Genomic DNA, 22,259 nt, shown 5'->3' with positions numbered 1-22,259 from the left:
GTCTCTACAGGGTTTTGTTAATATGCAATGGATCATTATTTACACACCAAAGTGATAAATAATACAACACTAGATCTATAACCAGAGAAAGATGTTTCCAATACAGCAAGTTGGAAACAAATATTAGAGTTTGTGTAGAATTATCTTATTTTTGCATAATAATAATAATACACATAGGTGCACATAGGAAAACGTATGGAACGATTATATGTGAGAGATGGGCTGGTGGATACTTTTTTACGTCCTTCTGTTATTCTACACTTCTGACGTGTGTGATAGGAAGCTATTACTTTAAATCTGAAGATAACCGCTCATCTCAATTTGGACATCGTGCGCATCAAGTTGAGAACGACGCGCGGGCAAATCCGAAAGGCTGTGCCGGGTGAGAAGCCACCGGCCGTCCTACCTGAACATCCGCTCACTGACTTCCTCCTCCAACTTGCCGGAATGGGTGGGGACAACTCCAAAGGACCCCAGAGGTTGATGAGTGATGGGAAACGCAGTCTGTTTGGAAGAGAAGCCGGCCCTGGCCGGGGTCTCCTTGGGCACAGACGAGAAAGGGAGACAGGTGGCAGTGCAAGACACAGATAAGTTGACGACCTCGACCGCTTTCAGGCTGTCGAGGGGGAAGGTCTCTGCAGAGGCCAAGTGTGACATCACGGTGGAAGGGCCTGCCCTGGGCTCCTGGTTCCCCGTACTTTGGGAGTGAAGGGAACGTGACACAGGGGAGCACGCAGGGCCCTCTTCACGTCCATCTTCCGGGAAGGTGCGAGCGCCTCTCCTAAGCACTGTATCCTCCGCAGTGCAAGGTGAGCTGCCTCGCTCACTGGTTGAATCCAGGTCGACGGTGTTGGCAGCTGATGTGCTGCTCACTTCAGGCACCTTATGGTGGGTGAAAGTCTCAGCATCCAAGATGCCGCTGTTGGGAAGAGGACGCTCCCCTACGTTAGCATCTTCAGGCCTGCCCTTCGGGGCCTCCACGGGCGCTCCAGGGAGAGGTCGGTTCTTCGGGTTTTCAAGCGCTAAGATGGGTGGTATTTTTAAACTAAGACCTTTGGTTTCAACACCTGGAGGGTTATCAGTCCTGCCATCAAGACAACAGGGTCCTTGAGGATCGACCTTCTTCTCTTTCCCTTTGGGGGTGTCTATGTAGCCAGGGCCCTGCTGGTGGCTGGCATCTGAAACGACCTCCGCAAGCAAATGGGCAACCCCAGCATCCCGGCTTCCGGAGCCGCCACTCAGCGGAAGGCAGGGGCCCGAGGGATCGCGGCTCTCGCTGTCCTCCGCTGGGGTTTCAGCGAGCCCCCCGCCTGGCTGCGTGGTGTCCGCATCTTCAGCAGACTCCTCCGGGCTGCTGATCTGGGGGGCAGACACGGACTTGGTCAATTTGGTGCGCGCCAGTTCCCGCTCCTCCTCCTCAAAGGGCAAAGAGCTGATGGAGGTGAGAGAGGCCTGGATCCCGCTGGGCAGACTCGTATTGCTCTCCGTGTGTCCGCCCTCCAGGGAGTTCCTGTGGAGGGCGTGTCTTCGGACCAGCTGGTGCAGGACCTCCCGGTCGCCAGGCAGCTCCAGGGCTCGGCTCCGGGCCTCGGACCAGGCCACGGAGCTTGGCTCGCTCTCGATGCCTGAATCGGAGATGACGGAAGAGGATCTCTCGATGGCTCCGGACAGCACTGGCCCTTCCTCCTGCTCCTCTGCGGGGGCGTCCCGTGGGGAAGCCCGCAGGCCCACGGGGTCCCTCAGAGAAGGGTTTAGTGGATCACAGGGCTCCGAGGGCACGAGCCTCAGGCTTAGCAGCACCATCTTACTCCCGGGGTCCGCCCCCTTTCCTAGAGGACTTAACTCACGCAGCGTGGTCTTCTCGGAAGAGGTGGCATTTTGACGACTTCCGCCTCCTCCCCCTTGGCTCAGCTCCGCTCTGTGTAATTCAGAGTTACTCGGCCAGCACCCGCGCTCGTGCGGAGCACCGGTGACCACGGTGGGTTCAGCGCTGCAGGTGTTCTTACTGCTGGATTGCACGTCGATGTAGGTCAGTGCTGGGGCCTGGCCGTCCTCGGGGCCAAGACTGCTTCTGGGCAGGTCCTCATCCGCCAGCAGGTGCCTTCCAACATCAGACCTTTGGCCAGGCCAATGTTCAGCTTCAGGCAATCCTGGCTTGTCCTGGAATTCACCAATGGTCAGATACACCTGAGATTCAGAGCACATGTCCACGTGACTCGGTGTGGGGACATTCTCCTCTGGCTCTGGACACCTAACAACCTCTTCATCAGAGTTCTTTGGGGGTGGCTTCCTGGTGGGCAGGACCGGGTCTTCTCTCACAGCTGCGTCTCTACTTCCAATATGGTTCTCCTCGCTGTCCTTCAGATTCGTTATTGCAGGACTTGATGCTGGGGCATCAAAATTAGGGTAAACACTCAAATGATGCCCTGCCAAAAGAAAAAGAGGAAGAAAAATTGTTGTAGTTGAAGAAACCACGTTCATGAGTTATCCCAATGCCTGCCTGTGTCATAAAGAATTAGTCTGGACTTTGTTCCTGGGTCCTGGGAGATAATCTCGAAATTCTCAGAATTTCCCAAGTGACATAGGAATGTGGGTTATGCGTGGTGGGTCCTGACAGCTAATGCTACCAGGTGACTCATGGTGAGCCCTTTGATAGTCTAGGCTGAGGAGGCGGCTCAGGACGGGGCCAGAAAGACCAATCATGTGATCAGCTGACCGAGGCTTTGAGTCAGGTGCTCTGAGTACAGGCTCTGCAGACGAGAGGCAGGCTGGGGTTGAGTTCAGTCCCGTGGGCCCTGATTTAACCCATCACGCCTACCTTATGAAACCCCAATAAGAACAATAGACTCTTTTTTTTCCTTATTTTCCTTTAGGGTAAACTATTATCTCTCTCATTTTCCCCCTGGTCTCTTTTCTCTCCCATTACCCCTCTCGTCCTCCTCCTTTTTCATTCTTTATTCTTTCTTTCTCTTCTAACAATGCATACTTGGGATAAAATAAGAACCTGTACCACGGTTCTCTTGGAAAAACCATCTGCTACGTCATTCGATTTCCATATATGCCAAACCAAAAAAAGGGGGGGACTCTGGTCTTTTATTTCCTTTAAAAAGTTTAGGAGTTCCCATCATGGCACAGCGGAAACGAATCTGACGAGCATCCATGAGGACGCAGTTGGATCCCTGGCCTTGCTCAGTGGGTTAAAGGATCTGGTGTTGCCGTGAGCTGTGGTGTAGGTCGCAGACACGGCTCGGATCTGGCGTTGCTGTGGCTCTGGTGTAGGACAATGGCTATAGCTCCGAATCAACCTCTAGCCTGGGAACCTCCAGGTGGTGTGGGTGCCGCCCTAAAAAGACAAAAAAAAAAAAACAAAACAAACAAAGTTTAAATCATCCATGCGGGTTTTTTTTTTGTTTTTTTTTTTTTGTCTTTTTGCCATTTCTTAGGCCGCTCCCACGGCATATGGAGGTTCCCAGGCTAGGAGTCGAATCGGAGCTGTAGCCACCGGCCTACACCACAGCCACAGCAACGTGGGATCCGAGCCGCGTCTGCGACCCACACCACAGCTCACGGCAACACCGGATCCTTAACCCACTGAGCAAGGGCAGGGACCGAACCTGCAACCTTATGGTTCCTAGTCGGATTCGTTAACCACTGTGCCACGACGGGAACTCCCATCCAGGCGGTTTTAAAGAAGCTAAATGAATATAATCGTGAGGAATACCACCATGAAGTAAACCACGGAGATACTTACTTAAAAACTGCGTGGGGCTTTAAGACATCATTATCTCGCACCTTAGATAATTTCTCGCACTGCGTGAAATTTATTTTTTGTGCAGAGATGGTGAAGAATGAGTCTCTTTCTCACCTGGACATGTTCCGTGCACCATGAGAGGCTGAGCAAATGTCCTTTCCTTTGGGGAACTGCCTGCACCCCACAGCAGGTTAGACGAGCCCAGCATCCTCTCTCCACACACGGCCCCTCCACACACACGTGTAATACGTCTACCACTATCCTGGGATCCACTGGGGCCTTGCTTATTCCCACTTGAGAGAAGAATTTGTGTTTCAGGAGTGTCTCCATCTCCAAGGCTAGCATCTTGACGACGACACAATGAACGGAGTTCATAACATGAATTGAAACTAGGTCAGAAATGCAGTAAGCAAAGAATCCTGCTCTTGTCAACTCTATTAGTTTAAAAAACAACACACAATTTCAATGGCATTTAGTCCTACACATGGTAGACTGGACATAGCGTATGTGCAAAGCCCTGTCCTGGGCCATGGTTTAGAAAGAGAAAAAGTGGAGATTTGTTATAAGCATGACCTGGTCTCCGCCTCTAAGGATTTTCAAAATATTGGGAAACAAAGGTGAGTTCATGGCACAACACTGTACATCAACTATAATAAAAAAAAAATTTAAAAACAAACAAACAACAAACAAACCCCACATGCGTACAGGATAGCTGGCTGTCCCACCAAAGCAGGGGCGTTGCATCTGGATCATAGGAATTGAGCTTCTTCATCAAAGGAGACAGTGGTCCCCCCCCTCCCAGGCAGATGGGACAGGGTGGGCAAAGGCCCAGCAGTCCAGCGATAGAGTCTGATCAGACTTCACTTGGGTCCCCTACGGATGGAGCAAGAGGGACCAGAGGAGGTGGGGGAGGGCACAAGGTTAGACAGGTCAAGAGAAGCCCCAGTAGGGCTGAACTCAAGGGCCCCACAGGAATTAGGGACTTCATACTACAGGTAACAGGTGGGTTGGTGGGTTCTGGAAACCAAACTGAAAAGTTTATCAGCTTTTGATCCGCGACAGGTAAGACAGGACAGGGACAAATACGGGGCGCCCGGGATCTAATGTGCAGAAAACAGACTTCAACTCAGATACTAATTAATGGTACCAGCTGGCATGCCCTTCTCCTTTCTTTTTTTTTTTTGTCTTTTTGCCTTTTTGCCTTTTCTAGGGCTGCTTCCGCGGCATATGGAGGTTCCCAGGCTAGGGGTCCAATCGGAGCTGTAGCCACCGGCCTACGCCAGAGCCACAGCAACGCGGGATCCGAGCTGCGTCTGCGACCTACACCACAGCTCACGGCAACGCCGGATCATTAACCCACTGAGCAGGGGCAGGGACCGAACCCGCAACCTCATGGTTCCTAGTCGGATTCGTTAACCACTGCGCCACGACGGGAACTCCCCTTCTCCTTTCTTTGTGCCAGAGTCACTCCTGAAATTATCCACTGCCCCCTCCCCCAAGTCTATAGGGGAGAAAATACAACCCCTGCTGCCCGCCCCCCCAATAAAAAGATTCAAATCCAGGCACTGCGGCTAATTGTGAAGGCCTTAGGAAAATCACCCAATCACCTTGGGACAGCAGAGCGAGAGGCGGGCAGAAGGGATTATGGATCATATAGACAGAATTTGCACGTTCCTGGGGCACAGCAGGCCTTCCAGCCATGGTGCTAACACAGACCACAAACAAACATTACTGTTTTAATATGGAAATAGGATCCCTTTTCCCACTACACTGCCAGAGGGGAAGCCAAGTCTGATAAGCTCACTGCACGTGATCAAAATTAAGGCCACCAAGCCTTTGAGGAGCAAAGACAACAGTTCTTTATTTGCAAATGCTTTGGTTCTGGGATTAAAGAACCTCCAAGGAACACGGTTAAATTATAAGAAGGTCAAGGACAGCTGTGGGGTTTGAACTCGGACCCACATAGCTGTCCAAGTGGCCTGGGGCGGGGCTGGGTCAGGAGGAGGTCTGCGAGGGGAGCCTTGGGGATTCTCCAGGCTTCCGAGAGCAGCGGCTGTCCTGGGCTTCTTCAAGGGCGATGTGGCCGTAAATGCTGGGGTCCCAGCCTCAGCCGAGCCCCACGTCCCAAACACATAACAGAAATTGCAAAGAGATGCCGGTCATACAATACTGTGTAGATGTGGACGGACCACGCATAGCTTCCAGGAACCTGCCCGGGCAGATGGCCCTAGAAAGACCTTCCTTAACCACATCTTGCTGCTGTGTGAGCCTCTAAGGCTTGGACATGACGGGCACTAGAAGAAGGTGGTCAGGGAGCCCCGGAAAGACTGAGGCTGACTTTCCAGCTACTGCTGCAGGCTGGATGGGGCTCAGCTGAAGTGCAGCTGGTTCAGAAAACATAAAGGCAGGTGATCCCAGAGCACGCATGAGCAGGGAACTGAAATCTATAGCCACTTGAGTATCTCTTAATACGTATGTTTTAGAAAAAAAAAAAAAGTGGATGAGCTCCAGCAAAATCTAGTAATGATAATATGAGGGGATCTAGTAACAGGTGCTTATTTTAGATCTTCTCTAACTATTGAAATTTTCTATGGCTTAATCCTATAACAAAGATCTATCTATATCTATCTATATACATATGTGTGTGTGTATCCATGGACCTCCATAAACATACACAGATGTATGCATGGCGCATGTGTGTGCATGAGCACACACACACACAGAGTCTCAATCTGATGTTCTGACCTCATTTTGAGCTCATTTGACTGATGGTTTGAGCTCACTTTGACCTGCTGGGTTGGCTGCCGTCTTCGCAGCTGGTACACCTCCAAGCTGTCATACACAGCGCTGACACTAGATGTCAGGGTACAACTGAAAACCAAATTACATCTTTTGTTGGCAAGGTGGCACTGTCCTTGGAAACTCAGATCGCACAAACTCTGAAATTTAAGTGGCCCATCATTTAAATGATGGGCACCCCAATATAATGGTTTAAAACCATATGCCAAGAGATGCCAAGCAGATGTGGGCTTGGGCGTTGGGGTGAGTTGGCTTTGAATGCGGGCGTTCACGAGCTGCGTCATCTTTGATCAATACACATCCTCTTTGCGCTTCGGTTTTCCTCTATTAAACAGGGCTCCTGAGGCTGTTTATAGGATCAGAGAGATAATGTCCATAAAACCTCCAGCATAGGGGTTGGCATTTTTCTTTTCCTTTAAGGGATCCTGTCATCTCTAACGGCTGATTGGGTTTCCATAAGCAGGGCTGCACATGGGAGAGGGAGCTGGAAATCTGGTAAAATTCACTGCAGGCCCAGTTTACACTCCAGTCCCCTCCAGTTGATGGATCCGTTCATTAATGAACTCTGCAAAACTCTGTTTATTAATCGCGCCAGCAAAATAGATCTCTCTCTCTCTCTCTCACACATACACACACATGAGCTCTTCCCCCTGAACTGAGCTGTTCATCCATTAATCCAGATATTTAGGCAGCTCACTTTCTCTCACTTTTTGGTCCTTGCATTCGGTGGGCGCTGCATAGGAATCTAAATCGAATGCCTTAAGGTTCAACTGGAAAGGACTTCATATTTGAATTGCACATTCGAGATAAGAAAGGACCGCTCTTTGACTCTCAGGGGACTCTGGGGAGGGGGAGAATTGGGTTCCCATTTTACAGGTGAAAACATGAAGCATGAATTACAGTGCCACCCAGGAGACCAAAAGGGAGCCTTTACTATAATGGTCCTTTGGTTACGTTGGTTCATCAATTGGTTACACTGGTTTGTCAATTCCCAGCAATGAAGTTATTCCCAAGAACTAGCTTAACCTTGGTTCTTGCTTCTCCTCTACGAACTGACAAAGGACGCCATTCATTTGTTCAGGATGGAAACAGAGCCACGGATGGGAAGCCAGTGGGAAGCCCTACTCTTGAGTCTTTCCAAAACCAAGAAGACACACCTGTGGCAGGGCAGTCCACGTATCTGTCCTCGAAGATGACAGGCAGGGTGCTCCAGTCGCCATCAATGTCCAGGCACTCTGCGGGCAGCGGGGGCATGGTGGTGAGGTACTCCGAATTCCTGATGTCCAGAGACAGCTGGCTGTGGGTCTGTATCCTGGGGAACACAGACCCCGTGAGCATCCAAGGAAGACAAAGATTTCAGACTTGCTGCCCCGCCCCCCTTATCTGGAGACAGCATCCTGAAGACATTCAGCAGACTCACAATCGCCATCCGAGGGTCCCAGCTACCAACCCACCCCCAGAACCTCAGTGCACTTGGACTCAGAACTGGTCTGGGTGGTGAGGTCAGAGGACATGCACGGTGTGATCAGGCAAAACACCAGGGCATTTATCACGCACCCTTCCTTCCTCGAATGTCATAAATACCATTCTAAGGGAATGTGGACTGAGGGTCTTACGAAATGGCTGGAACTATACATTCGTATTTTAGAGGAAAAACTTCAATGTCCATACACTTGATTTCTATTTCTCCAACCACCCATAATACCACTTAGGGTCTGAATCAGATTTTGTGGCATGTGAATTCAGAACCACCTGACGTTGCTTTCTGTATTGCTTGCGGTGTGGCCAACCAGCATCCTTGATGGGGATATAAATTCCCCCAGTTCAGGAACCATGTGTTCTGGGTCCTCCCGATAGGATTTAAAAATGCCCCATATGCTTCCTCCATGGCCCGAATGATCACTCCACGGGCAGGAATATGATTCCAGAATGTGACATCATCCCTGTTCCTAATTCTAAGGCTGGGCTGGTGGAACATGTTTACCCCTTTCTCAAGTCCCTGCAAAGAAGAAAGTTGCTTTTTCCCTCGTGAAGGGTAAACACTAACATTCCACCATCTCCCTCCACATGCCAACGCAATCGCTCTTGCCCAAAGGAAGAAGATGCCCTTCTCAGGCTGGTGCCTTTGGGAGAATGATTGAGCAAGCTACTCCACGATTGAGTAGCTACTTTCTGTCTGCCTGTCTGTCCCCTCCCCAGCTGCAGTTTTTTTTTAGAGCAGCTCGACCCCAGAAGCCCCCATAGGACAGTTCTGTAGCTGTGAAATCCTGTGCAGACTGGAGCAACTTCTGTCACGCAGCCTAAGTGACAAATGCGATGGAGAGGGACATCGATGCAGAGATGCTAGTTTGCATATGCACACTGAACCTCAAAAGAAATGTGTAAGTTTTATTTTCCTCTTACTTCTCAACTGGATTTTAATCTATGAAAGAAAAAGCAGCAATTTATTCTGTCCTTCAAAGCCATGAAGCTGCTGCAAATTCATCACTCTTTCTTTTCTTTTTTTTTTTTTTCTTTTCAGGGCCACACCTGTGGCATGTGGCAGTTCCCAGGCTAGGAGTTGAGTCAGCGCTGCAGCTGCCCCCCTACGCCACAGCCATAGCACCATAGCATCCCAGCCACATCTGCGACGTATGCCCCAGCTTGCAGTACTGCCAGATCCTTAACGGACTGAGCTGGGTCAGGGATTGAACCCACATCCTCATGGATACTATGTTGGTTTCTTAACCCACTGAGCCACAACGGGAACTCCAAATTCATCGTTCTTTGAAACTTTGAATATGTCAATGGAACTTTCTTACAACCAATTCTGCACTTTTTAGCCATCACCTGAACTTGGAACTTCTGGTCCAATTCGCAGTTAATGAAACAAGTATATGGATTGAATACTGATGTTCATGGGACTGGAAGATAGGCTAGGGCATATACCTAGAAGGCTGAAACTTGATTCTGGACTGAAAGAGTGTCCAGAGTCATGCACAAATCAAGTGGTGAATCAGGTCATGATAATACAGCAGGATAGGTGTCGGAGAGTCAAATTTAAGTTATTTTATGCAGGGAGTTCTCTCCTGCTGGAAAGTGGCCTCTTGAGCATAGGGACATTGTGAACATGACCACATGCCTAAAACAATGCTGATCATGTGTCCAAAAATTAACTACAAATACACGATGAGTCAGCACTTCACATCTGTTACGATGGCTGTTATTAAAACAAACACAAGGGGCAGTTCCTACTGTGGCTCAGTGGGTTAAGAACCTGACTAGGAGTTCCCGTTGTGGCTCCTCGGTTAGCAAATCCAATTAGCACCCATGAAGACGCCGTTCAATCCCTGGCCTTGCTCAGTGGGTTAAGGATCCAGTGTTGCTGTGAGCTGTGGTGTGGCTTAGGCATGTGGCTACAGCTCCGATTGGACCCCTAGCCTGGAAACCTCCATATGCTGCAGGTGCAGCCCTAAAAAGACAAAAATACCACACACACCCCCCAAAAAAAGAACCTGACTAGTATCCATGAGGATGCAGGTTCAATCTCTGGCCTTGCTCAGTGGGTTAAGGATCTGGCGCTGCCACAAGTTGTGGTTTAGGTTACAGATGTGGCTTGGATCTGGTGTGGCTGTGGCCTCCGATTTGACCCTAGCCTTGTTGGAACTTCCATAAACAAACAAACAAGGAATTACCGCTTTAGGCCAGCAGGTTAGGGATCTGGCATTGTCTCTGCAGTGGCTCAGGTCAGAGCTGTGGCTTGGATTCAATCCCTGATCCGGAACTTCCATATGCCACAGGGGCGGCCAAAAAAATTTAAAAACAAACACAGGGCAGTGAGGATGTGGATAAGTTGAGACCTTTGTTTCACCACAAAGTAGTACTGCCACAGAAACCAGTATGGAAGTTCCTCAAAGAATTAAAAACAGAAAGACCATACGATCTGGCAGTCCCACTTCTGAGCATTTATTCAAAATAACCGAAATCAAGATATTTAAGGGCTATTAGCACTGCCTTGTACATGACGGCACTATTCATAACGAGCTAAACAGCTTGAGAATGATGGATCAAGAAAATGTGAGACAATGAAATATTATTCAGCCTTAAAAAAGGAGATTCTGCAATATGTGACAAGATGCATGGATGTCAAGGACATTATGCTACATGAAATAAGCCACTCACAGAAGGAAACATAGTGTATGACTCTGCTCTAAGTGAGATACTTAGAAGCATCAAATTCACAGCACCAAAGAGGGGAATAACGTTGCCAGGGGTTGGGGAGAAGGGAAAATGGAGAATTATCGATCAATGGGCATAAAGTTTCAATGAAGTAAGGTAAGTTTTAGCGATCTGCTGTAGGGAGCACACAGGGGCTTGTTCATTTCATTTTTATTTCAAAGGTTTACCCTGACTCCAGGAGTACAGTCCAACAGCATACAGATACTTCTACTGTACAGGGGTGTCTCTATCTTCTTTTTCCAGTATATTCTTTAGGATAAAGGCGCAGCACTCTATAGAGGAGCCATAACAAGGAGGCTAGGAATGTGGGTTCTGGATTTGACAGGTCCGTGTTTGCATCACATGCTTGCTGTGTGGCTACTTAACCTCTCTGAGCCCAGGTTTCCCCAGTTTCTTCTGTAAAGTGGGGGAAGTAACAGTTTCTAGCTCAAGGGTTAGTGTGAACGTTAACTGAGCCAATGCATGTAGAATGTTAGCACAGCTTCATCTCAATAGACTTATTAGCACCAAAAGACAGGTCAAGTGCCTAAAGTGTGCAACCCCATATGCATAACATCTTGTTGAATACATGAGAAAAATAAAATGAGGCAGTGTTATAATTATTAGTACAGAAACCATAAAACCAATATAAATGATTATAATCATTTATACGTATACTTATGATAATATGCATTTATTTATAAATAATTATTAGAGTTATTACTATAGAAAACAAAGGATAACTCATTTATCATCTTACAGAAATTACATCAGTATAAGTTTTCACATCCATCAACACTTCCACATTCATTCAATAAACTTTCGTTGAACACTTCTTTACTGTGTGAAAAGCACTGGCTGGCATCGGTAAAATAGAAGGAGAAACCATAAAACATACGTCTTGGTACTAACCAGTCCTAAATCATTTTGAAACACTTTTGAAGCAGTGTTTCAACCCATGGCAAGATGTAGCCTTCATTTTGCACGGCCACCCAATTACATTTTGCACACACACTCCCAGACACACACACGCCGAAACAAAGGTACTGTTACTACCTACCCTACCCTATCCTATTTCATTTAAAAAGTGAACTCCAAATCCTCCCAGTCCACTAAGACCATTCCACAGTTCACGGAATGATGGTGACCTGTGGTCTGAGAAACATGACCCAGTTTGCGCTTGAACGAGATGGGTCTTGACAGCGGAGTTCCCTTGTCCATCCTGAGTCTGGCGGATGGTTCTGTCTCCTAGGCAAACGGCATGACCTCCTGGCAGCACCACTCTCTCCTCCCGCTCTGACCCTCCGATAAGGGTACCGGCGTCCACACACAGTCACTAGCTTCACAGATCACCTGCTCCCTATCCCGATCTCAGATTTAATTATGTTTGCAATGCTTAATACCTGTCCTCTAGTCGGAAATAAAATTTCCCTCTCGATTCTAGAGTTCTTATTTTAATGACCTCATCAAAAGTTTACCTCCTCCGAAATAGCAACACCGCTATCCTACTGAATGCTTTCTCTTATAGGGAACTATCTACCATTAATGGAATGGAAGCACAATTCTCTAATCTCTGAAGTCCCCCCACAGGGCAAAGGTTATCATCGCCTAGGTATCCGCAGGGCTCCATGCCTCGGCTGCTTTAGACCTCTGCTCCAACGTCTCCTTAGGGAGCCCGTCTCTGACACTCTATGAAACAGTATCGCCTGTGCTGGTCCCACTGACATATTTCTTCATAGCACTTATTTTATTTGACATATCATGCTTATTTATTTATGAGTGTGTATACTTTCCCCCACTAAAATATGAGCTCCATGAGATAGGAAATGAGTCTGTTTTGTTGACTGCTGGATACCCAATACCCAAAATAGTGTCTGGCACACAGTCAACACTACATAGATACTATGAAGGAATCTCCTCTTTGCATCTCAGCACAAGAAAAGAGAGGTTCAATAACGAGTCTGATGTCGCAAGTACTACAAGTTATAAGATTGAGATTTCAAGACATGTACATGGGATTTGAAATCCAAGGCCTTTCCGTCATTGTCACTTTTTAAGGCATTAGTGGTAATTATTGTAGCACAAAGTCTGACTTTGTCCTGGCCCGGGCTGGACCCTCCCTACCTCGCTGGTCCTGCCTCCCTCCCCTTCTACCTGCTCACTCCAATCTGGCTACAGTTGCTTCTTGACAGTTTCAAATACGTGGTGTTCCCATGTAAGAACCTTTACGCCAGCCATTCCCTCTGACCAAGCATTCGCCCAGATCTGCGTATGACTTGTTATAATCCCAGGCTCTGCTCAAATGCCACAACCTCAGAAAGATGTTCTTTTATCACCTTGGCTAACACATTCCTAACCCCACACCCCGTGTTGTGTTGGAGCCAATCCACACTGGCTTGCCAAAGCCAACTGCACACACCTCCTCCCAAATCCACATTTAGGGATAACATCTCAGTAGCTTGAAATTGACCAGAGCGGAAGCGCTGACATAATGGGAATCAGCAAACACTGCAGACCAGAATTTGTTTGGTTTTGCTTTCCTGGGAGCGATCTGTTAAACATTTATGAGGATGCTGGCCATCCCCACTCTCCTAACTTTCTAGGTCCTTCCCTCAATTTGCTTCTCTTTCCGTACCACTATGTGAAGTGGTATATTGTACTTCTTGCCCTGCTTCTCCACTAGAATGAGTGACCCAGGAGAGCAGCATCTTTACTCTGCTCCCTGCCGTATCCCCGGGGTCTACATGAACAATAAACATTTGTGTAAGTCATCAGTTATCACCACACATCTTCCGAGCAGAGTCCACGGCTCACACAGTCCACGGCCCTGTACGTGGATGTGCTCATTCGGTCCTCCCAGCAATTATCCTGCCTAGTTTAAGGAACCTGAGACGAGGTGAGCTTAAGAGAAAAAATAAACAGGTAACTAACTTTCTCAACAATCTGCAGCAAGTTAGTGGAGGATCAGGATTTTGAACCCAGGTCTGCTGAAAACGATATCATCTGTACTTTGTACTAATGGCTGTCATTTCAACCACACTCCTCCAGGACAAGAGTGGCCTGTGTGCCTGTCACCTGCACGAGTGTTCATGCTCCTTGAGAACAGAGCCGGGGCCCAGCAGGGTAAGGATTCAGGAAGCAGATTTTCTGTTGGAGCCCCACGTGCAGTACTTTGCTCAGGGGCTCTCAAAGAAATGTTTGCATCTGTCAAACTAACTCTTCCAATTTTAGTTTTAAAAACTACAATCAGTTCTAGCAGGGTGGCGGGACTGAAAGAATGAATGCATGAGTGAGTGAGGAACCCTAGGCAGTTCTAGAAAAGCCATTTTAACCCGAGGATCCGTTTTCCATGGTGTTCCTCTCAAGTTCAGCATCCATGAGACAGACTTTAAATATTGCCGCACTTTCCAAATCGAATGAAGTGTGGGGAGAAGATACGGTTAGAGATGAGGGTGAAAAGACCTCCAGGTCTGTCTGAAGTGATGGAGGAATGGCAAGTGTTTCTCCTGCTGGATTACTATGGTTATCTCAACCGTGACTCCACCCACATTTATTTTGGAGAAAAACTCTCTATTCAGAAGCAAAAAGAACCCCTCGGACCTGTGTAGTCCTGGAGGAAGCACTGCCCCCACCTGCCCCGACCAGGGAAATTGACAATGAGGGACAATGACCTCATCTTTTCTCAACCCTCCGACTTCTTCAAGGATATTTTAATTTTTTTTTTTTCTTTTTGGAGAAAGTCAAACTTAGCTATCCATCAAGTCCTCCTAATTAGGTGGTTGGGTCTTCATTCTTATGCTAGAAGCATTTCCTAGCTGCTGCAACGTCTCAGGTGATTTTTTTTCTCTGACATAGCTTGTGGCTACACCACCTGCTTCTAATTCATTTTACCAAGAGGACTCAGCCCACATGTCTTCAGGGACCTAGACGTCTTGATTCTTTGTATAGAACCCTAATGATACGCAACTGCAAAGAAAAACTTTGGCTATTGACCTTCTCCGCCACCTGCCGGCTCCTGCCTCTGTGAAATCTGTCTGACTCTCTTGGCTTCAGAGACAATGCACCTGAATGCACAGAGGTGGGCAGACGCCTCTCCTTCATGGTCCAAGACGAAGGGAAGAAGTAACCGAACAAGGCCGTCCTTGGCGCTTAGGGTGTGATGTGGGCATATGCAGCTGCTTACTTACAGATTTTCCTGAAAGGTCAGGACTGCCAGTTTTTGGTGCTCCATGTAAAAGAAGGCCTCGGAAAACCTTCGGACCTGAAGGATAAAAGAGTGTCAACAACGGAACTCATGGGGTGTGTATCGCCCTGCCTTCTTAAAAGGAGATTGAGGCCCAAGGAGGAAGTGGCACATCTTAATGGGAAGAGAGCTGAGTCCACGACCCAGAGGTTCTGAAACACAGCCCTTCCACAGCTGCCCTCGCTCATGTGCAGCTCTTAGCACAAATCTGACTTATGGACACAATTTAATGCGTGTTTATGAATCTGCTCTTGCATTGCGTTCTGTTGTTTTTATATTTAGGTCTTATTTCTTCTATTGGAATATAGGACGCTTGAAAACAGAGACCATAAATATATACAGAGAACACAGAATTTGCAAAGCCAGTCATGTCAGTATGTCCCCTAAGCACTCTGCAGACTCAGCTCTTTGGTTCTCTTGCCATAAAAGAGAAGACCCATATCTTTTATTATGCATTAATACTTACCCACATGCATTCAAGCTGGTGGCAAAAAAAAAAAAAAAGCTAAGAATATGGATTCCAATTGAAAACACTTCTTCAAAACACTTACAAAGCACTTTGTCACATCCCTTGAGCTTGGCTTGCTATCACCTGGTAGCCCAGGCGGGTATTTTAGGAAGAGAAGGGCAAAGATTTGAGAGCCTAAGGAAACTCATAAGGCCTCCCTACAAGTTCATGGTGGCACCAGGACCCGCACTTGGGTCTAGAGAAGTCAATCCTGACTCGTCTTCTCCGCAGGGAACCAAGTGTTGAAGAGCTTCCTTGACACGTGCCTGGCAGGTGATTACGGAATGTGTACCACGTGACCCTTACCCGCAAGGTGTGATGTTCCTGGGTGAGATACGTGGTCACTTGGGAGTGCAGTGTCACTGTGTCCAGGAACTGGGTCCACAGAGCCATCAGGTGGGAGGCCAGCCAGGCGAGGTCCTTGCTGATCTGCTCAGCTATCTTCTCTGGGTTATTCAACATCTGGGGAGGCAAAAGGATAAGAGTCAAGGACCTCTGCTCCAACAAGCCCCTGCCGTCTTCCTTCTGAAGGCTCTGCTGGCGTCTCTGCTTTGCATGAGTCCCTCTCCTTTCTCGGGACACTCCGCTGTATCCCATCACATTCTGAATCGTGGTAGCTCCCACCACTAACACCCACGAGCTGGCAGGTGGAGCACCAGGTGTTTCCTTCTGTGCACTTTCCTACCTCATCCCTGCCAGCAGCCTTTGGTAGAGTTGCTGTAACCATCACTTTGTACAAAATAAAATGAGAGAGGATTCAAGAGCACACCCCAGGTCACACAAAGTCAGGATTCAACTGTAAGACCATCTACTGGCAAAGCCACAGCAGCACGCTGCCTTTACACGAGAGGTGTTAGAAAACATCTCCTGAGAAACATGAAAGCCTTTATGCAACCTCACAGCACCTAACTCGTTAGGTGATTTCCACGGGGCTGTTCTCAAGACACCCAGCACCATTTCCTCCCCATCACTCCAAATTTCTTAAGCAGGATCCCAGGCTGCCTTTATGAAATCTTGAAGGATCCAGGCTAGAGAGAGCCTGGAGCCCCTTGGGGAACCCATGGCTAGCTTTGCTCTAGAGCTAAGAAAGCCATCTGCTCGGGGTAACTTTCATTCTGGAGAGGTGAGAAGAGAGATGGAGGCTAACACCGAATTCCTCGCTTCATCACATAGTCACCAAGAATTTAAGGCACATCGCCCATGTCCCAGGCACACGTTTCAAATAAATGGGGGCACAAGGATGAGTAAGACAGTGACTCTGCCTGCAGAAAGCCTCACTCACTGGATCTCATCCAGTGGGAGGTGGGTTGCCCATGAAGAGTCAATCACCGTATCTTACAGTAACTTTAAATTGAGTATAAGCTAGAACTTACCAAATACTATGTAGTACACCTGAAACTAGTATATTATAAACCAACTCTTCTTCACTAACAACGTTTACACTATCCCGACCCTTAAGATACGTTTAAAAATAAACTTAAGAACATGGGGGAAAAAATGTGGTGGGCGTCTGTCTATCTCAGAAGATGGAGGTGGGACACACAACTATCGCCTTCAAACGCATCTCCGAGCTCCTTCTTTGCCACGTGCCTCAGTTTCTTCCTCTGCACAGTGAGTAACTGTCCACTAAGTTCAAAGCCTCCTTGAAACCCTGAAAGTTCCCTTTGCTCTTCTTGGATGGAAGGCTGATGCTGGCTGGAGTCGGCATAACACAGGATGAGGAATTTGCCACTGCAGTGCGGCTCCCTAAGTGTTGGGTATCGTGGCTCTGTAACGAATGGCTAGCTCCCAGATCCAAGACATCATTCAACGGTCATCTCCCCAAGCTGCTGCTTCCAAGAAGAAAGGCCAGAGGCTGATGACCACATAAGCTAAAAAAATGTGAGAGTGACCCTTTCTTTCTTCTGATGGAAGCACCGTTCCCATCACTGGCTCTGTTGCGAGGCAGTGGAGTGGCCTATCCACTCTTGGTTTGGTCCCCAAATCCACAGCCCACAGTGCTAAGAAGCAGGAAAGTAAAGATGGGGTTGGGGTTGGAGGGAGATGGTCAGCCACTGGAGAACACCCAGACTGGAGAGGGAGGCTTGTAGATGGACTATCAGTGGCCGGTTTTTACACTCTGCCACCTGCTACCCTCATGAACGCCAAGCTCCTGCATCCGCACTGGATGCCTCTCTGTCGCTGAGGATGTTCCCTGCCTTGCTTCTGGCTACCTTCCTTCTGCTTCAGCCACACCACCCTTCATTCAGTTGCCTGAACACACAGAGCTTTCCAGCCATTAGGCCCTCGATCAGGCTGCACGTTTTCCCGGAAATGCCTTCTCTCATCTTCTGATCTTTCTCTCTCTCTTCACCGTTTTGGACGTGTCTTGTTCTCCACCAGGTAACTGTTTCAGAAGTAACTGCAGTCCCCCTTGTTTCTGATGATGCTTTTGAAACTTCGACTGTGTTGCATGGGTACGACTGGCCTTGTTCTTGAAGCCCACTCAACCCTGTACTGACCTCCCCAGATGCAGTTCAGTGCCCTCCTTTGCCTGCACTCACAACTTCAGCCTTTTGGCACCTACACAGCAGCTGATGGATGATGGAAACTCGCTAACTCTTGATTGAGCAAACTGGTGACTTTGCATCAGTGAGAGGCACCCGATGCCTCAGTACCTGCACTTCCCTTTCTGGGCGTCTTCTCCTGACACCCACAGCCCGCCCCCCACTCCGCTCCTGCAGTACCAGCAAACACAGCCTGCATGCTGAGCTCAGCCACCAGAGAGGGCAGCAAAAGCTATTCATTAAATGCGTCTTTGGGAGAATTATGTCTTTCCCCTAGTTGATCACAGAAATGGTTCCAGATAAGATTAAGGACGCTTCTAATTAAGCCACAAAAGGACTTTCCTGCTCTCACCGATGCCCGGGCCTGTTCAATTACAGATGATGGGTGTGGAAGGGCTTCTCTGGCAAGACAAGAGGAGGCCCTTCATGCTAACAAGGAGGCCATTTGGACCCAGTGCCACTTCAGGGGAAGCTGCCTGAAAAATGTGCAGCCACTCAGCCTCTCCACTGCTCCCAGGCTTTTCACCTGGGTCTAATCAGGCTCCTTTGCTCACTCACTCATTCCTTCACCCCTTCACTGCTTCCTGATGCCAGTTATGAGCCTGGAGTATGCTGAGTTCCAAGGACCCAAAGATAAATGAGTCCAGTCCTGGAAGGGGCACGTGGTCCAGTGACAGTTATTTACTTTGATAGTTATACCTACAAAGAGATAGCTCCTGCGTGCTATGAAATAATCACGGAGGGCTTGCTGGAGGAAGTGATGCCTGCGCTGCATCTTCAAGGTAAGCAGGTGTCAGGTTGAGAAAAGCCTGCTTTTTGTCCCCTGAACGAGCTGTGTTCTCTCACCATGGTCCTCGATCCTGGCCACACACTGAGTCACTAGGGGACTCCAAAATGTTTGGGCCCATCTCTGAGAGTGGGACCCAGACATCAGAATTTTTTAAATGTTTCCCAAGAGTCCTAGCGAGCCATTGGGGTTCTAGATCCCTTCTGATCACAACTCCTGCCCTTGCACAAGTCATCACCTTTATCTGCCATCACACACACACAAGCGCCCTGCTGTGCCCCGTCGTGTTTCAGATCTCAGCTCAATGCTGCTCAGCGAGGCGGCTGTTCCTAAACACACAAAAGGGTATCTAATAAGGGTGACGGCGACCTTGACAACCGAGTGTTTCAGGCACTTCAGGCCGAGTGCTCTAAGGAATTCATCTGCTTCATCCTCATACCAGTTCTACCCAGCCGCTACTATTGGACGGGGTAACCAAGGCACAGGAGGTCAGGGGACATGCCTGACATACAGAGTCACCACAAGGAAGCCAATGAGGGACCCAGGATGTCCAGCTCCAGGGCCACCATGCTCGGCTGTGTCTCATCAATCCCACTGGACCCCGTGTAGACCGCCTATCCCACAAAAACACGCCACGTGTCTGTTCAACCTACATACCGATGCAGAAGACAGAGGGGATCTCCTGCAAACTCTGCAAACACCCAGGGCACCCTGAGGTTCTGGCTGGAACTCGTTACCTTCTCATGGGTCACGTGTCCCTCCAGATGCTCAGAAGCTCTTATCACAGCAACGAGCAGGAGCTGCTCTACAAGCTCATCTATTTACGCTACTCAGGACCAAGGCAGACATGAATGAAAGACACTTCAAGTCTTTCTGTGTCCTTGACCCATTCAGTCAAACTGGAGATCTTGACTTGAGTCCAGTTGGACAATCACTTTTGGAAGAATAACTGCCTTTGGTGCCATCTGAGACTCACTCTGCATATTTGGTTTAGCAGATTTTTCACCAGCACCTAGTATATCTTGGTAACAGATTGCAAACATCAATAGAACTCAATTCCTTCCGTGCACAGTCCGCGGCTTAGTGGAAGGAGGCGGAGAGGCGTGCCATGGACCATTTTCTTCCCTGAGCAGGGGCTGGAATGGAGAATGGTGCCCTCGGACAGCAGGTCACCGGGCGCTCTCAGAGCCCAGCATCTTGGCGGTTCCCTGAGAAGGAAGCACGTGGCTTAGGCTCTGCAGGCTGACCGGAATCAGGTGAGCAATGAAGACCAGGTGAGATGAGACAGTCTGGGCAGAGGCCAACAGCACACAGAAGGGCACAGGATGACAGCCCCAGCCCTACCCCTGCAAAGGGCCAGAATACGGGGGGTAGAGCAGGCCTGGGGGTGAAGGACAAGCCAGAGGGGCATCACACACTGGCTTCGAGGTCCATCCTGAGCAGTCAGACACTCATCCTGTGGGTGAACGGGACCCGCTTGGAGCTTTTACCCAGGACGGCGAGAGTGGTCATTGTCTTTGGTTCCCAAGCTTATCACCGCCTGCTCTGTAGGGGATGTTGTGCAAAGCAAAAGATGAATCAGTCAAGGCCCCTGCCATTGAGGGCTTGCAGTGAGAAGATGCCCCTGAAAACAGAGCAGTCTCATGATGCGGATGGGCCCCTCTAGACCCATGAGCCTCCACGCTCGAGGGGAGGGGCCCTCAAAGGCAAGCTGCACGTTGCTGCCCAGGCTTCCAAGGCCCCATCCTCAGAAGGGAAGCAGCTGGGACCCCGCAGCCTGGAAGGGCACATCGCCGAAGGGAAGCCCAGGCTGCGGCACCGCCTGGTCACTCTGAGCCCAGCCTCACAGCACAGAGGGGGCAAGGGGGCAGCCAAGTGCCTACTAGATGTCAGTGGGGTTCCTGAGTTTAAACACTATTCCAAGTGTGGTCCAGCAGCAGCAGGGTTACTGCGATCTCCTGGAACATGTTAGAAACGCAGAATCTCTTAACATCCTGGACCAAATCGAGCACCTACATTGTAACAAAATCCACAAGTCATTCATTGTCGTTTGAGACATTCTCAAATCAGAGAAGGAAAGGGATGTAACGCAAGTGAGTTGCCTCGAGCTGAGCTCTGTGGCTCCCCGGCGGCCCTGCGGGATGGTGGAAAAGGGGTGGGGGCTTGAAATAAGCACAGCTGTGTGTGGCCCTGTAGCATTTGTGCTGAAAAATAATCGTGCCAGGGACTGTGGCTGGCCAGGGAGGAGGAGGTCACCGTGAGCCCAGGGGACAGTCATTTCTAAAGCTTTAGTTTCCTCTGCTAAGAAACCCTCCATCCTCAGAATCAAAGCAAGTACTCAGTGTGAAAGCGCCCTTATGCAATGGGATCGTCCCCTTGAACCACCTTCAAAAGATGTTTTCAGGCTTAAATGAAATAATTAAAACACCTTCTGACTGGGGGGGGCTTGGCTAAAAACAATTAGGTAAACAAATGAAGCAAAAACCGGTCTGCCTCAATCAGTGGCCATTCACTTATGTCTAACAGCTAATTTTGACTATTTCCTGCTAGGAATGTGCAGCTCAAGGAAAGACCACATGGCAATTTGGAATCTCCTAGATGTTTATGGGGGAAACCGGGAAATAATCTTTTGTATGGCAGGACACTCTACTGGCTGAATTTTAAAAGCGGCAACTGCTTTCTGGCAGATGCTCTGCAGGATCGGAACCTGTCTGCTGTTCCAAGTGCATGGCTGAGTTTCATTAGGACCTTTCCATCCGTTTCGGAGAACACAACCCACCGCTTTTCCAATCAGGGGGCCCAGCGGGGGTCCTTATCATCTGTTCCAACTCACCTTCTCAGCCCAGCACCCCCCCCAGCTTCAAATGCTTCCCCTGCAGCCCTCCTGCACCCACCGGGCCTCCGAAGGTCACGTCTCGCCCTGGCCTTGCATGGCTATTTCCTCCGTTATGGCTAATCTCACAGAGGGTCTGCTGCCACCCGCTCCTGGGTCCCCACAGTCCCCCCTCTTACACTTCCTGGCCCAGCGCTGACACCACCGACAACCCCTGCCTCGTGTGTGAACACGTGTGTTTCACACAGGCGGCCAGCCCAGGGAAGCTCTCTGCCATCCTTGTATTCCCAACAAATAGCAGAGGAGCTGGCACACAGTAGGAGCTTAAGAAACATGTATGAGCTTCGCATGGAGTAAAGGTGCACATGAACTGTCCCACGACTGCAGAGCCCTCTGTTTTCAAATGGCCTTAAATCACCTGAAACAGTTTCCACGGCCCCATCTATCCTGGGGATGGATTCGTTTGTGACCATGTGCTTGGTTGACCAGTAGGTGGCGATGTCCTGCTTGTAAATGCTCTGTGGGCTGGAAAGGAGGCTTTGGGGAGTGCTGGGGAGGAAGCTTTATTTTTTTCACTCCCAGCACCGGGGGGGGG

General features: G+C 49.0%; 1 protein-coding gene across 10 annotated transcripts in view; it reads right to left on the bottom strand.

Moving 5' to 3' along the window:
* The window catches only part of FAM135B (family with sequence similarity 135 member B), a 292,392-nt gene that overhangs the window by 14,381 nt on the left and 255,752 nt on the right, over positions 1-22,259 (bottom strand). For all 10 annotated transcript variants that reach the window (XM_085021007.1, XM_085021010.1, XM_085021009.1 and 7 more), the window contains 4 exons: positions 15,805-15,960; positions 14,935-15,008; positions 7,708-7,862; positions 407-2,426 (listed from right to left, as the gene is read on the bottom strand). In XM_085021007.1, the coding sequence (XP_084877133.1) occupies positions 407-2,426; positions 7,708-7,862; positions 14,935-15,008; positions 15,805-15,960 (2,405 nt within the window). The remainder of the gene's footprint in view (positions 1-406; positions 2,427-7,707; positions 7,863-14,934; positions 15,009-15,804; positions 15,961-22,259) is intronic.

This window comes from Sus scrofa, chromosome 4, assembly GCF_054392235.1.
Source record: "Sus scrofa isolate SSC_HxYL_T2T_F1_AM1 chromosome 4, Sscrofa_HxYL_maternal_Yorkshire_Landrace_v2.0, whole genome shotgun sequence".
Classification (NCBI taxonomy): domain Eukaryota; kingdom Metazoa; phylum Chordata; class Mammalia; order Artiodactyla; family Suidae; genus Sus; species Sus scrofa.
Note: the sequence above shows the minus strand (reverse complement) of the source record. Positions and strands in the feature narration are given on the sequence as shown.